Below are 14,331 nucleotides of genomic sequence, written 5' to 3' on the forward strand. Positions count from 1 at the left end.
TGATTTTATCTGACTATGATATACATATATATCCGTGAAATTAATGATAAGACACATTTGACTCCCTAAAATATATCGAAGTGAAATTAATGACTAGTCACACACATTTTTTTCATAAAGATCGTGAAAGTTTGCATATCTTAATTTAGTACTTTTTATCCGGCAAGAATGTTATCATTCGTTAAGTTTGTAGCGTACATTGAAGTGTTTCACCAAAGAATAAGTTATTTGATTTTTGGAATAATAGTTTCTCAATTAATAGTAAGTATGTCTCCCAAACTCTTTTGGGAGACATATTGTTTTTGCCTTTGCCGTCTGTCTGTCCGCATTCAGCTTGTCCGGCTTTCACAGGTCAAAGTGCTGGTGGGATTTCAACCAAACTTTACAGGAGTGGTCAGTACCTTCGCTCCTCAAAATGGCCGACAGAGCTATAAATAGGAAAATCTTGACCAGCATTCATAGATCAAATTGATGGCGGGATGTCTGTGAAACTTCACAGGAGTGATCAGTACCATACCATGCACAAAATGACAGTTAGAGCTATAAATAGAAAACACTTGTCTGTCCGGCTTTTACAGGTCAAACTGCTGGCAAGATTTCGACATTACTTCATAGGAGTGATTAGTACCATACCTTGTTGTGCATATCGCCAGCACGTTCTGCTTCGCTGCACAAAAAATGGTCGCCAGAGCTATAGATAATAAAAGCTTGTCCGCTTTCAAAGGTCAAACTGCTGGCGGAATTCTAATAAAACAGGAGTGATCAGTACCAACTCTAGTCGTGATTATCGCATGTAGGAACTTTTTCTTTGTCCCATTATACGCAGTACACTTTCAATGAGCATTTGAAAACAGTTTTGATATATAACAGTGCAGTTTTTTTCATTGATTCATATAGGAAAAAAAACTCAACAAATATATAGCTCACAGGCATTTGCCTTTTGTTTAAAAAACATTATTCATTATATAGCAGTTGAGTTTTTTTTTCGCATCTTGTATGAATAAGTGTGGTTTTTCACTGAGGTTCCAATGGGGCAGGGTAAACAAACGTTCCAAGTAGCAAAAATAAAAATAAATAATAAAAAAAAAATTTAAAAAAAATATAATAAAAAGATAAATAAGAAATAAAATAAGTAATATAAACAAAGATAATTTATTAAATGAAAAATCTATTATCTTATAAACAACTGCTTAAATCAAAAGGTACACCATCCGGTGAAAAAACAACAACCTTAAATCTTGAATCAGCATTACTTTCTCCACAAGGTAAAAGTAAGATAGCTTACGACAGCATTAGCTGGTATTGATTCATTTAAAGTGACAGTGACATTATGCTCATGTTTTTATTGTCGAGTTGAGCTGAATTGACATAATATTTTTAAAGACTGACTGATATAAAAGTGGTTGGCAAAAAAATCATATTAGAAAATGTTTATGAAATATTAATCTGCATAACATATAAAAAGACTTCCCACTCCTTTTATAAATGGAATATTACAGGTAAATTCGGATGGATATTTACAGGTATTTCCTTTCACCATGTGATTTATTTAACTTTCGTTCGAAGTCAATTATAATATAAATAAATATATACCTATTATATCCGTAACACATCCGTAAAATTAAATAAAAGTCTGTTTAAAATGTTTTGTATTACAGGAATTGGTATTTATATATCGCCGATAAAGGAATATGGAAATGAAAGACAGGTAATTATACATATAAAGTAATAAACAGCTAAACACAATTATCGTATTACACTTTTTTATTTAATCATTAAACACCAAGCAGTACTTATATCAGATTCATACCAGTTAAATGTTGATGCTGCACATCAAAGACACAGCCAATTGATGTGAACAGTCAAAGGTTATGAACAAAAGCAGCCTTGAAAATCGTTCTCTATTACAGTTGAATATCCGAAGCACTAGTCAATTTTATCTCCATTTTCTTGGTATGTGCTCGTTGTTTAATAATTGAGTTGCATATTTTTGTAAAAAAGTAAAACCTTATGCATAAATTCCCAAAGTTATGCCTTGTCTGAAATTCTGAAATGTTTGTCTGTTGAGATTGAAAGGTTTTGTCGAAACAAAATAAATTGGATAACAAGTGAAATTGAAATGATTGGCATACTTAAAATAATTAAAGACAAAGACAGATGTTAAAAAAATACCTCCGAATATGTCCATTTAAATATTGGTGCGAATCGCATTATGTTCGAATGACTTGAGGACGAACTGTTCTGTTATTTTACAAATAGCAAAAATATGTCTGTAATATCAAGAAATAGTTATGAATAAATTGTTAAATATAATCATTTCTTAGTTACATATTGTTTCCTATTTCTAAAAGATTAAGCTACTTGATTAAACACAAGAATGCATATTTGCCTCACGGTTATGTGAGTCAATCGCACTTTCTTACGATTGAGAGAATACCGCCTCTCTGGTAGTAGGCGTGGTTTAGGCTTTGTAACTTGCAATTTAATAATTCGTCTTAATATTGCAGGGAAATGATAATCTCGTGCGAACGACCTAGAAACTCGTGGCCGAGATATAATATCTCGTGAGCACCACTTAATTATCTCTTGCGCATGACTTAGTAACTTCTGGCCACGACATAGTATCTCATGCGCACGAGATAAATAAAAACACACACATGTCACATCTGTGCCACCGTAAGAATGCCTTAAAAAGTAGGGTCATAAAATCCTATTTTAATAAAACGTTTAACTATTTTAGCAAAGACTGCAAATAAATTATCATGACCCAAGATCGTATGAAGTTTGTAAATCACATTAAAATCTCCATAAAAAATCAGACTTGCTAATCCCTACCGCAATTTAAATCGCTATTGAATTTTGAAATTGAATCTAAGCGATGATAATAAGATTTAGTAGCATATTTCCTTAATTTATGATAGCGGTATTATTAGTTATTTATGTGGCTACAAGCTCTAGAACCTTATTAACCCGATAAGATGTAGCATGTAGAAAACCGTTTCCATCTAAATGTGGATAATACCAAAACTAAAGTCATATCTCTTATCGCAGATATTCGTGTAAATAGTATTGTTATCGACTGTAATATATTCAAAGATGATGTGCTAAAACTTCAAGAATTCGTTTTATTCTGTTGAAGTTCTATAAGATAGATATTTGTTGAACTTCCTCCTTGTCTAAACTCAAATTCTGTCACAAAAAGCAAATTTTGGTGCATTATATTCTAAATAACAGATCACCTATAAAATAACAATCGATTTATAGTCGTCCTACTTTATCTTTTGGTGTAAGTCGGTTGCTTTTTAGTTATTTTTTTTTGTCTTTACATTAAAATCAAAACGTGATAACAAGACCGACATAATATACCTGGGTACAATTTTCTTTGGTGTTATTTGTATGAATATGATTGTTTAAGTATTTACGTTTAAGTTTCTGTTCGCCGCCTGGGGGTGCGTCCTTCGCGAAAATCATTTGATTTTTAGGAGAAATTTCATTAGTATTTCTTATCTTTGGTCGACCTTGATCAACCACTTTTGTAATTGATACCATTGTACCATTTTTGTTGTTGCTTCTTTATAAAGTCTACGAACATTCGATATTATATCTTCAAATAAACTGTTCTGTGTAAATGTTACAGAATCCGTTTTAACAACAAAACAAACAGACCTGCCTCTTTTCAATATCATTCATTCAGTCATTTCCATAAAATTTAACATTTCATTGTAATCATTTTCACTATGAATATTAAAAGCATGTACATAAAACAAGAACTATTCATTGCATCCTACAAATAATAATTGGTGTTTTTTCCAGTACCACCAGGACCTTGCTATTCGTTCTCTGTGTAATGAATGTTTTCTTCGAAGTCGGCATAGTGTTTCAATTTGGGGTTTTCTACATTACACTTTTGGACATATTTCAAAGTGGCCGGGCTAAAACTGTAGCTGTACAATCACTTCTTGGTGGATTTACTTTGAGTTTGGGTAATAACTGGTTTATTTGCCTTAGCAAACTTATTTTTAAGCTGATTGAGGTCAGTTACCTTATTTTGATTAATTTTTCTATGGTCATTTTATTAGTGCCTTACCGATTTAACCGGATGGGACTTAAGGTTTACACTTCGTTCGTCAGCAAGTCTGTCCGTCCACAAAACTGAATCCCGTGATAATGCAAAAAACACTGAAATAGTTTTATGAAACTTGATATTTGGGTAAATTGCAGTCTGAAGATATTGTACCGTTTTTTTTTTCTTTTTATGTTGAAAATTTTTGTTGTTATGGCAACAAATAGACTAAAAATCTGGCAAATTTTACACAAAAACTGAATCCCGTGATGACACAAAATGTACTGAAAACATTTTAATGAAACTTGAAATATAGGTAGATGGCAATCTGGAGATTATGTACATTTTTTTCTTATGTTGAAATATTTGGCTGCTATGGCAACAAACAGACTTAAACTATTCCAAATATTACAATATTTGTGATAAAGCAATAAGTACTGAAATACATGTATTTTAATGAAAATTGTAAAATGAATAAATGGCAGTATGGAGATAAGGCACTTCATTTTAAGCACATCATTTTAGCTCGACTTTAGAGGGTTTATTGAGAGTTGTCATACTCACGCAGCGACCGCGATCGCGTCTAGATTTCTGATTAAAGTTTTTACACCGTTTAATCTACTACAAGTTCTTTATTTGCTTCAAACTTCAAATATGTGTTTTTGATCATCCACCACATCATATGTGGGAAGGCTCACAACTCAATATTATTAGAATCCCTCTCCCATTTTAAGTTAAAAATTTTCATGAAAAAATATTTTTTATAACTTCTCTATTTCTTAATGTATCTATTTCAAACTTCAAATATATGTGATATATGTTTGTTGTTATCATACAAATCATGAATAAGACGATTCAATATTCTACCTTGACTACAAGAATTATGTCCCCATTGAACAAAGAAATTTTTCTAGAAATTATTATTTTTTAATCCAACCTTTTCATTTCTTAAAAGATTTACCTTAAATTCCCACACCTTAAAGGGACTCCCGTGAGTTTTTTTATGACATGACAGGGCTAGACATATCTTTTTCCAGATAAATATTCCCTCTGATGAAGGTCTAGACCAATAATATGTGTGCAAAATTTCAGATCATTCACTCAGTTTTTCCAGAATAAATATTCTCATTGTAAAAAATAGCCAAAATTGAAAAACGTTACAACGCTTTTTACACTAATCTGGCTAAGAACAGCACAAAATATACAATTATTTCTGAAAATATTACTTACTAATCGTTTGAATATTTTACTGTTTTAAGAACCCCTACTGGTCTATGAAAGAAATTAAAATTTTATATTTTCAGGATTTTAGACCTCAGTTGAGTTCCTAGTATGACTAGCGTTCATATTCTAAGATTTAACTTCTCCTTATACTTTGATTTTTTCTTATTTATTTTTAATTTTCTTATTATTCCATAGATTTACTTTAAATTCGAAATATATGTTCATTATCAACACCTACTTCATATGTGATTAGATTTATAAGTCTAGCGCCTGAGTTTCATTGATTTTTTTTGTTTTGAAAATTGTACCACATTTTTTATATTTTCTTCCTTATAACTATAAATGATATATTTCAAAATTGTGATTTTTCACTTTTCTTCTTTGTTTCTGTAAATTAAACTTAAGATAATTAAGATAATTGTTCTTTTAAGTCTAGCATTTTTTATTTCAAGTGTTTTTATTCTCTTTAGTTAAAGAATATTAAGATAATAATCAGGGATGTTTAAAGATTTATCGTCAGAGTGTCTGTCAGTCCGTTTTCTGGTCGTCCCCCAATGAAACTGTTTTCTGAGATCACTTTTAAAGAATTTGGAACTTTTCCAGTAAATGTACAAAAAAATAGAGAAAACATGTGAAATATAAGCTGTACATCTATCCTGAGAAAATTGGATCATTTGATTATCTGTTGTCTAAACATAATTTCCTAACCAGACAGGAAAACTTTACACATTACTATGATACATACAAACTAAGAATTCAAAAAATATGTTCATTCATGTCTTTCACAATGGCACAATTGAATGGCGACGGCCCTTCAGAAAATGGTTGCGGTTCTAACCGGCAGTGGACTTTCGTATTGCTTGCAGTACTATGATAATTGCTTGTTTTATAGTGCAAATAGCTTTTTAACTTCTTTTTTAGAAAGAAACGTTAGAACTTTTTGCCAATTAGCTTGCCTTGTCATTTCATGATGACTTACCAGTAATAATTCATTGTTCCGCAAGTGGCTGACTATATATCCTACATGTTTCTCAAATGGCGATGATAAACAAATGTCTATAAGATCAATTATTACGAAAAATATTTTTGCCTCGCCCTATGGTCGAACCAATGATAGTACTCTTATATTACTGAAAGGTGGAGAGATTCGGATCGAGAGACGGATAGCTATAAACCTATCGTTTTATGTCATTTCAGGTGTTTTGAGTGGAGTCCTTGTCACTAAAATAGGCATACGTTGGGTAATATCTATATCCTGTATACTCGTTCCTGTTGGATTTATTGCATCCTTCTTTGCTACAAGAATTGAACATTTATACGTATCCATTGGTATTACAGCAGGTATTTCATTGTTTTTTGTTTAATAATCTCAAAGAAGTACTGATTGAAACTGTACAAACCTGGAATTATTCTCAATTGAGACATTTTTAACAGACAAAGTTACATTGATATAATTACCCTTAAGAGGAACTCAATTCAGGTTTCTTGACATGAAGGGGTTGAAATTATTTTTTCGGGGGATATTTGGAACGTTAATGTACATGTTTGCCTAGATTAATAACATGTGTGCAAAATTAAAGATCAATGAATTGCTTTTAAGTAAAATTGGACTAAAATCACAAAAACATAGATTTACAAATTAATTCTGAGAATATTCCTTTATTACATTTTTATTCTTTTGCAGTTTGTCTTACCTTAACACACAATGTAATCTATGTAAGAATTTCAAATTCTATAGACCTCAGTGGAGCTCATTTAAGTTCAAATAACAATTTTATTTACTCTGTACACTATGTATTGCGTTTTATGACATTATAATATTGCATGAACAAGAAAAATGGCTTCTTTTCACAACAAATGTCGAAATTATTTATACGCATGTTTTCATATATTTTAGATTTCAGGGATTCTTAAATTTATGCCGAATATATTATATATAAGTATTTGATGAAATTTGATTATATTATATAAATGTATATTTTATTAGTGTCTTAAAGTTTAATGAAAATGTTTAACAAGTGGCTATGTTTCCAGCATGTACACATGTATCAAAATACAAATTTATTTTAATTCGATTATGTTGGAAGCTGTAAGCTTACTGAAACACTATCGAATCCGTTCCTGGAACCTACCAATACTAAGCAATTAATGTAAGTTCTTTGCTGAAGGAAACAACGACCCGCCCCTGACAGGGTTTCAACCAATGCGGTGAACAATCCTTAAATTACTTGTCCGACGCGTTAACCACTCAGCCATTTCGCCATTTATTAAATAATAGTGTTATTGTGGATTAGTCGAAGAAACGATTTTTCAATATATTGGTCGTGTGAGAGCAACTGGGCACTCAAGTTATTTTTCTTATTTGTATACATTCTATAAACACTGTCGACAAACATTTCACTTACAATGTTTGGTGCTTTTGCGAATCCAGCAACTTTTAATGTACATAAAATCATCTTTTAGTTTCAAGGCCGTACAATGTCAGTGCCTTATCAAAGATACGAATGTAATCAGCAAAATGTTACTCTATATTTCTATTCTTGTAATATAGATGGTTACTACCAACATTGAAGGAATATACAATATGCACTTCATGCATGAATAAATGGCAATTTGAGAAATGCATATTTACTGAAAAAAAAATTCTTTTAAACGAATGTTTTGCGTATTTACAAGAATTTTTTTAACTTTTTTAACTTTCTTTTCAGGTATTGGAATTTCATTATCATATGTCAGTTTGATTTTGTTAATTGGCAGAATCTTTATCGGCAAGAAGAGAGACCTATGCATTTCCCTCCTAATGGCATCTTCATCATTATCTGGTCTAGTCTATCCATACTTTATTGACTGGCTACTTGTTCAGTACGGACTCAACGGCTCATTCCTTATACTTGGAGCTGTTTACTGTAACAAATTTCCAATGTTAGTAATGATCTGGGCAAACAAAACTTCAATAGATAAACAATCACTGACGCCCAAATGTGAGGAAGACAAAGAAACTTCAAATGGATGTGCGAACACGAAAAACAAGTTTAGAGAAAATGTCACTTTTGTTCATGTTTTGCTTCTTTTTGGAATTGTCCTACCAATTTCTTTTATAAATGGATTTGCTGCATTAATTCTCGATATAAGTGAATGGAAGGGATTCAGTAGCAATACTTGGTTTGGAATTTTCGCACTTGTTATTTACAATGTTGCAAGCACAATTTCAAGACTAATTCCAGGCTTGGTAGGACAGATAGACAGTGTTAATCCCTTTCTTATTCCAATCATTTCAGCTATCATTGGTTTTATTGGACAGTTGATTCTTTATATAGGAAGCAGCTATGCTTTTTTTGCTTTATCCGTTTGTTTGTCAGGTTTAGCAATAGGTGGAATTCTTTCATCTCAGCATATTCTTGTGTTGAAAGTTGTCAGCATAGATTTTGTTCCAATCGGTTCTGGATTGCTGATTACATCAGCGGGTGTATTGAATTTTGGAATTGGGCCTCTATTCGGTAAGACTGGGACATTCATTACATTCTGATCCATTTTTCCTTTTTCATTCACTTTGTTAGTATGAAGGAATGAACAGTTTTGACGAAAACTGATATTATTTCATTATTAGTGATGCATCAATGATAACATATCGATCTTTACTTAAATGTTTTAAATTTAACTTAATTCCGAATTAGAAGACTCTGATATCAAAAATACTAATGTCATTGTATATATCAAAATATATTGTTTTAAATATAATTGTACGTATTACTTTAATTTTTGGTTTTATTTGTTTGTTACTTTTGAATAGCAACTAAACTTAAAATAAGATTGTAATGTTTTGAAGTGACATTATGCTCCATAAGTAAACGATGACTGTTCTGGTAAATTTCAAAATAACTTTACTTTCTACCCCTACAAACGAAATTATGGGGGTATATAGGAGTCAGCTTCTTGGTCGGTCGGTCGGTCGGTCGGTCCACTTTATACTTTCCGGACGATAACTAGAGTTAGGAACGAAATATTGTCATCAGATTTGGTACTTAGCAAACTCAACTCTTGAAAACCCCAGTACGGATTGGTTTTAGATCCCTGGGGTAAAGGCCACTATTACTCAAAATAGAGAAAATTGTTTCCGGACAATAACAATACACTTAGTTAGGAATGAGATATTGTAATTAAACTTGCTATATAGCAAGCTTATATGACGACCCGGGTTAGGACTATTTTTGGACCCCCGTATTGTTACAGTCATGGCGCGTTACTGCTGCCGTCCGCAAACTTTAACCTTGATCATAACGTTTTAAGTTCTTAGCGTATTGTTTTCATACTTAGTCACAACAACTCTGTACAAACTTGATTTGTACGTGCACAAAACAACACTAGGGACCAAACAAACATGTTGAATAATTTAGATATGACCTTGACCTTTAAATGACTTTGACCGTGAAATGATTGAATTCTGCTTATATTTTCTTAACTTCTCTTTTTTTAATGGAAATGATTCATGCTTGGACAAAACAAGAAATGTGACTTGACAGACCTATTAAAATAAAAAAATAAAAACATAATTTTTGTCTTAAATTTTCTTTTTAAAATTTTGTTCAGACCGTTTATTTATTTGCTTTTAGAAAAAGTAAAAAAGTCGAGCGTTGTCGCAGCCCAGTGGTGGCTATTGTTACAAAAGTTAAGGTTGCTAGTTGGTGTATGACTCGCCATAACTGTAATATTTGTTTTCAATTTTAGAATAAACGTCACCTGAATAATCGATCCCATGATCTAGATTAATATCTAAAATATTATTCTGAATTTATTGGTAATATTTATTGCAGTCCTTTTATATTTTAGGCAGTTTTAATAATTTACCTAAATGTTCATTCTTATATTCATATAATTCTTTTACGTTCTCCAGGTAGCATCAGAGACAGTTCCGGTTCTTATGGTATCGTTGTTCTGACAATCAGTGCAATCATAGCGACTTCTGCTGTTTTTCTCACAATTGTTCTTTTTAAAAGGCGTTTTAGTGTTGCCAATGGACCGAAGAAAGAAACAATAACAATATCTGTAATTTCAGTCTCACAAACGACTCAAAATTGATTTTAAAATCTATAACCGTGATTAATAAAGAAGACAATTTTTGTTATGCTGAAATACGTATTTGTTTCTGTTTTATAAGAGACGTAAGAAAATATTTTACTTGTGATTTAGGTATCACATATATAACATCAAGTATACACTGACAGAGATTTGATTCCACATTTTTCAAAGTTGCTTTCCATATTTATTGGTTTGATTGCTTTTTAGATCTGTCAAAATTTCCATGTTTAACTGTTGAATTATACTTAAAGTGGTGCTAGAGGCCTGAACAGGATCAATCAAACCGAACCTACAACATTTTTAATTCTGTCGTTTTTGGTCGTTCTTTAGGCATTCCATTTTTTCTATTTTATGATGTTTAACTTAATTTTCACAAGAAATTGTTTTGCCATTTTCTGCACATAAGTTCAATGATATAATTAATCCATGGATGTTGATCATATTCAAATGTATAATATTCAACTTTCTAAAAAAAGAAAAGTAGTGTGAACGAAAATTATCGATTGAAGTGCATTTGTTTGATTGCTGAACCAAGCATCACTGAATAAATCTGTAAAATATCTTTGAAAAATAAATGTTTTGCATGTAATCCTTAAAATAATAGTATGAATACCCTTTTCTGTACTAGGAAAGTAGTGTGAACAAAAAGATCGATTTTTGGATATGTGATTTTCCCCTTGTGACTGAAGGATTGCCTTTAAGGGTTGATGCATCAGAATATAGCAGCCGTCGTTTATCCCTGCGTTATCTTAATTGGCGCCATATGGCCTAAGTTTAACGTATTATAAGACCACACCAAATTGTTTTTGTGTTCGTCGGATCATAGTAGCTTGACATTTTATCAATAATTGAAATATATAAGCAAATGCAAATAATTAAGAAATAACGACAAATATACCCCTCTATACATTAATAAACACAATGAATGCAACGCCGTTTGCACAGTCGTTTCTCGCGTGGAAAATCAATTTCAACAAACTGGTTAAGCCTTTTCGATACACAAATAAAAAATTGCAAAAAAAACTGTATACTTTTTACAACCGCTGATATTTTAAAGCAAAGCATTACATAATAAAACATTGTCAATGTTTACTCATATGTCAACAAAAATTATGGGGGTGGAACCCCATATGTATCAATCTACTATTTTGTTGAATTGCTTCAAAATCCTCTGTGAATAAACCCATAACACCCCATGTTCAAACTGCAGACGAAAATTTCTGTTATTAAAATGTCAAATTATTCGGCAAATCAACATTCAATTCAAACAACCATAAAAGCAATTGCCTTCAAACAAAATAGAATAAAATTCATACAGCAAAAATTTGGGAAATCAGGGTCGATTGAAATATTCACGTTAAAAATATCAGTAGTGCAACGAAGCCGGAAAAAAGAGCTATTTGTTTACCGGAAAGAATCCACGGAAAAGACAATTTCAAAATGATATAAAAATTCGTAAAAATGACTTACTTATTTTTTTCGATAAAACTATAAAGACTGCAATCAATTGTTGACTATGTTTTCATTTCCTGAAAAAGTTCTCCAGTTCGTTATTTATTGCCATATCGCGACACGAATGACCGTTTCGTTTAGACGAAGACTCCTTCTATAAATAGATTTTCGGACTTTCAAAGTTTTCGATGGACCCTCATTAAGCATTAACTACATACATACATACAAAGTTTTTCACTGTTAAGGTCCTCTATTTATAGCTACAACAATAAAATACATACATAACCCACTGTGTAATACAAAAAATAAGTTATTTCCTATAGAAGATACAAATGTAAGAAATAAACAAGTATTAGCATTTCCAAAAATGCTAGGAATCGCTGTTCAGCAATGAATATAGATATATTTTTTCATTTCTTTCCAAATACCTTTATTGTGTGTGGTCAACACATAAAGCCAACAAAAATACTTGATTTACTCTACCAATTCGTTCTAGACGTGCTGAGTTATATTCTGTGATATTTTTTTTGTTCTGAGTCAGAATGATATCGCCCATAAGAAAAATATTACAATTACAGTAACTAAACGCGTAGTACAATTAGTTCGACAGTAACTCCTCAATCAGTGCATCAATGTGAAAAATATTAAGCTTCTTGCGTAATTACCAACGTACAGCATTAAAAATTATGTATGTGAACATTCTATTAATGGAATTTATGCTGCTGTGCGATTTTTTTTTGAAACGGACTATAAATGACCTGCGTGATGCAATAAAAACACTCCTAGTATCAAACTTGCCCGGGAAAAAGCATTTTTAAGAAGTTTTTTTTCTTTAAGTGGCACTTTTGGAAAGAAAACAAAATATACTGTTATTAACACTGCATTTTCTTATCAGAAATGGCATGTAGCAAAAAATATTGCAATTTGCTGTGTTTATCCTGCAAGAGACTTAAGACTGGTACTGAGTTCGTACATTGATAATGGTATCTTTCAGTTGTACGAATAGACAAAACATGGCGGTTGGGCGAGTCCATTTAAGCATCCCTCATTGAAGTTTTTTGACGCTATTTTGTTATCATTGCTCCGCGCCCACAGGCGCGGAGCTATTTGTGTTTACTATTTTTTTTTGTCCATGGATCCGGATTTGAGCAATAAATCCTTTCGATTAACAGCTAAAAGTAAATCCGCATTCAAGAACTCCTTTCAATTTCTATATTGGTTTCCCCGTCGGTGATTCGCAGCATGTCATATTAATGAATGAGAACCGGAAAGCAGTTCTGCTGTTACATAAATTCGAAAGCAATAAATAGCTATAGATGTACTTTCGGTTATAAATTTGTTATTTCCCTTTTTAGTAGTACATGAAATTATAATTTGTTACATTTTGAAATACATTTACACACAGCATATCAAGTATACTATAAGTGATTGAATTTGTCAATATAAACTAGATTTCAGGCGAAAGATTTTAACAATTTTGCTTTTGATAATTATTCGTAATTTATATTTATGAAATAAAATGTTTAATAATAATATGTTGATATATAAGTTGTTTTGAAATAATTTAACTTTAGTATATAACGTTACATTTCATTCGCGTGTTTGGAACAGCCTACCACTTTGTACAAAATATGTAAGTGGTATGACTGGTGATATATATATGATCGAGGGGTCCGTAGCGAGACTCTTTAAAAAGGATTTTGCCATTCATGAAATGTGCATAAAACAACAGAATGTTTTTGGTCTTCAGTAAATGTAGCACAGTCAAGGTAAATATTCTTATTGTTATCATTTTTATTTTTGTTTATAATTGTCCTTAAAATATAAACCTGGAAGTGTACTTTCAAATGGTTCATCATTTTACAATAATTAAGTTCTTATATGAATTTGGCCAACTTTCACTTTGAACAGACTTTAGTGAAAACAAACATGGCTGACAAAGCGGGATCACCTTAGGCATAGGCTATAGATAGATATCATGACAACAACAGAACAGAACATAATTTTATTTAGGATTTGTACATAGTACATCATCACTGCAATATAAATACACACATTGTAAATATGTCACGTTTCTATTTAACAAACAATAAAGGATTTAATATATAATATTGAATTCCATGTAAAGTTGGAGAATGAACAAATTCTGGATTAAAAATTAAGAGGTTATTATCATCACTTATAATATAATTTCCTAAGCAGAGTATAAACATATTTGATACAACAAATCAATTGAAATTTGAGTATAAATTTGTAACAAATATAGAATTTAAGTGTTAGTACTAACAAAAGTGTTCCTGATTTTAATCGATTCTCTCAGATATTTAGCTAGATTCATTAGTATAATTTTATTATTAGAAGAAATCAGCTCAATAAATTTACACATTGATGGTCTTTTGTAATAATATTGTTTCACATATTTTTTCCTTATGTCTACATAGCATGGGCATATCAAAACAAAATGGTATTCATCTTCCAAATCCATAGTATTACAAAATAAACAATATCTTTCACTC

At 31.2% G+C, this 14,331-nt stretch overlaps 1 protein-coding gene across 2 annotated transcripts; it reads left to right on the forward strand.

Annotated features, from left to right (window-relative positions):
• LOC132727876 (monocarboxylate transporter 2-like) lies at positions 1 to 10,916 on the forward strand. 2 transcript variants are annotated; one of them, XM_060713466.1, is made up of 6 exons: positions 1 to 261; positions 1,659 to 1,708; positions 3,814 to 3,983; positions 6,485 to 6,628; positions 8,647 to 8,784; positions 10,179 to 10,916. In XM_060713466.1, exons 2-6 carry the CDS (start codon positions 1,692 to 1,694, stop codon positions 10,361 to 10,363), a joined length of 654 nt encoding a protein of 217 aa, XP_060569449.1. In that variant the 5' UTR covers positions 1 to 261; positions 1,659 to 1,691; the 3' UTR covers positions 10,364 to 10,916. The 2 variants fall into 2 exon arrangements, with proteins under 2 accessions (XP_060569449.1, XP_060569448.1); XM_060713465.1 differs by having other exon boundaries at positions 33 to 261; positions 7,996 to 8,784.
• The last annotated feature ends 3,415 nt before the right edge of the window (positions 10,917 to 14,331 follow it).

Source organism: Ruditapes philippinarum, unplaced genomic scaffold (genome assembly GCF_026571515.1).
Source record: "Ruditapes philippinarum isolate M1 unplaced genomic scaffold, ASM2657151v2 ctg84_1_1_1_1, whole genome shotgun sequence".
NCBI lineage: Eukaryota > Metazoa > Mollusca > Bivalvia > Venerida > Veneridae > Ruditapes > Ruditapes philippinarum.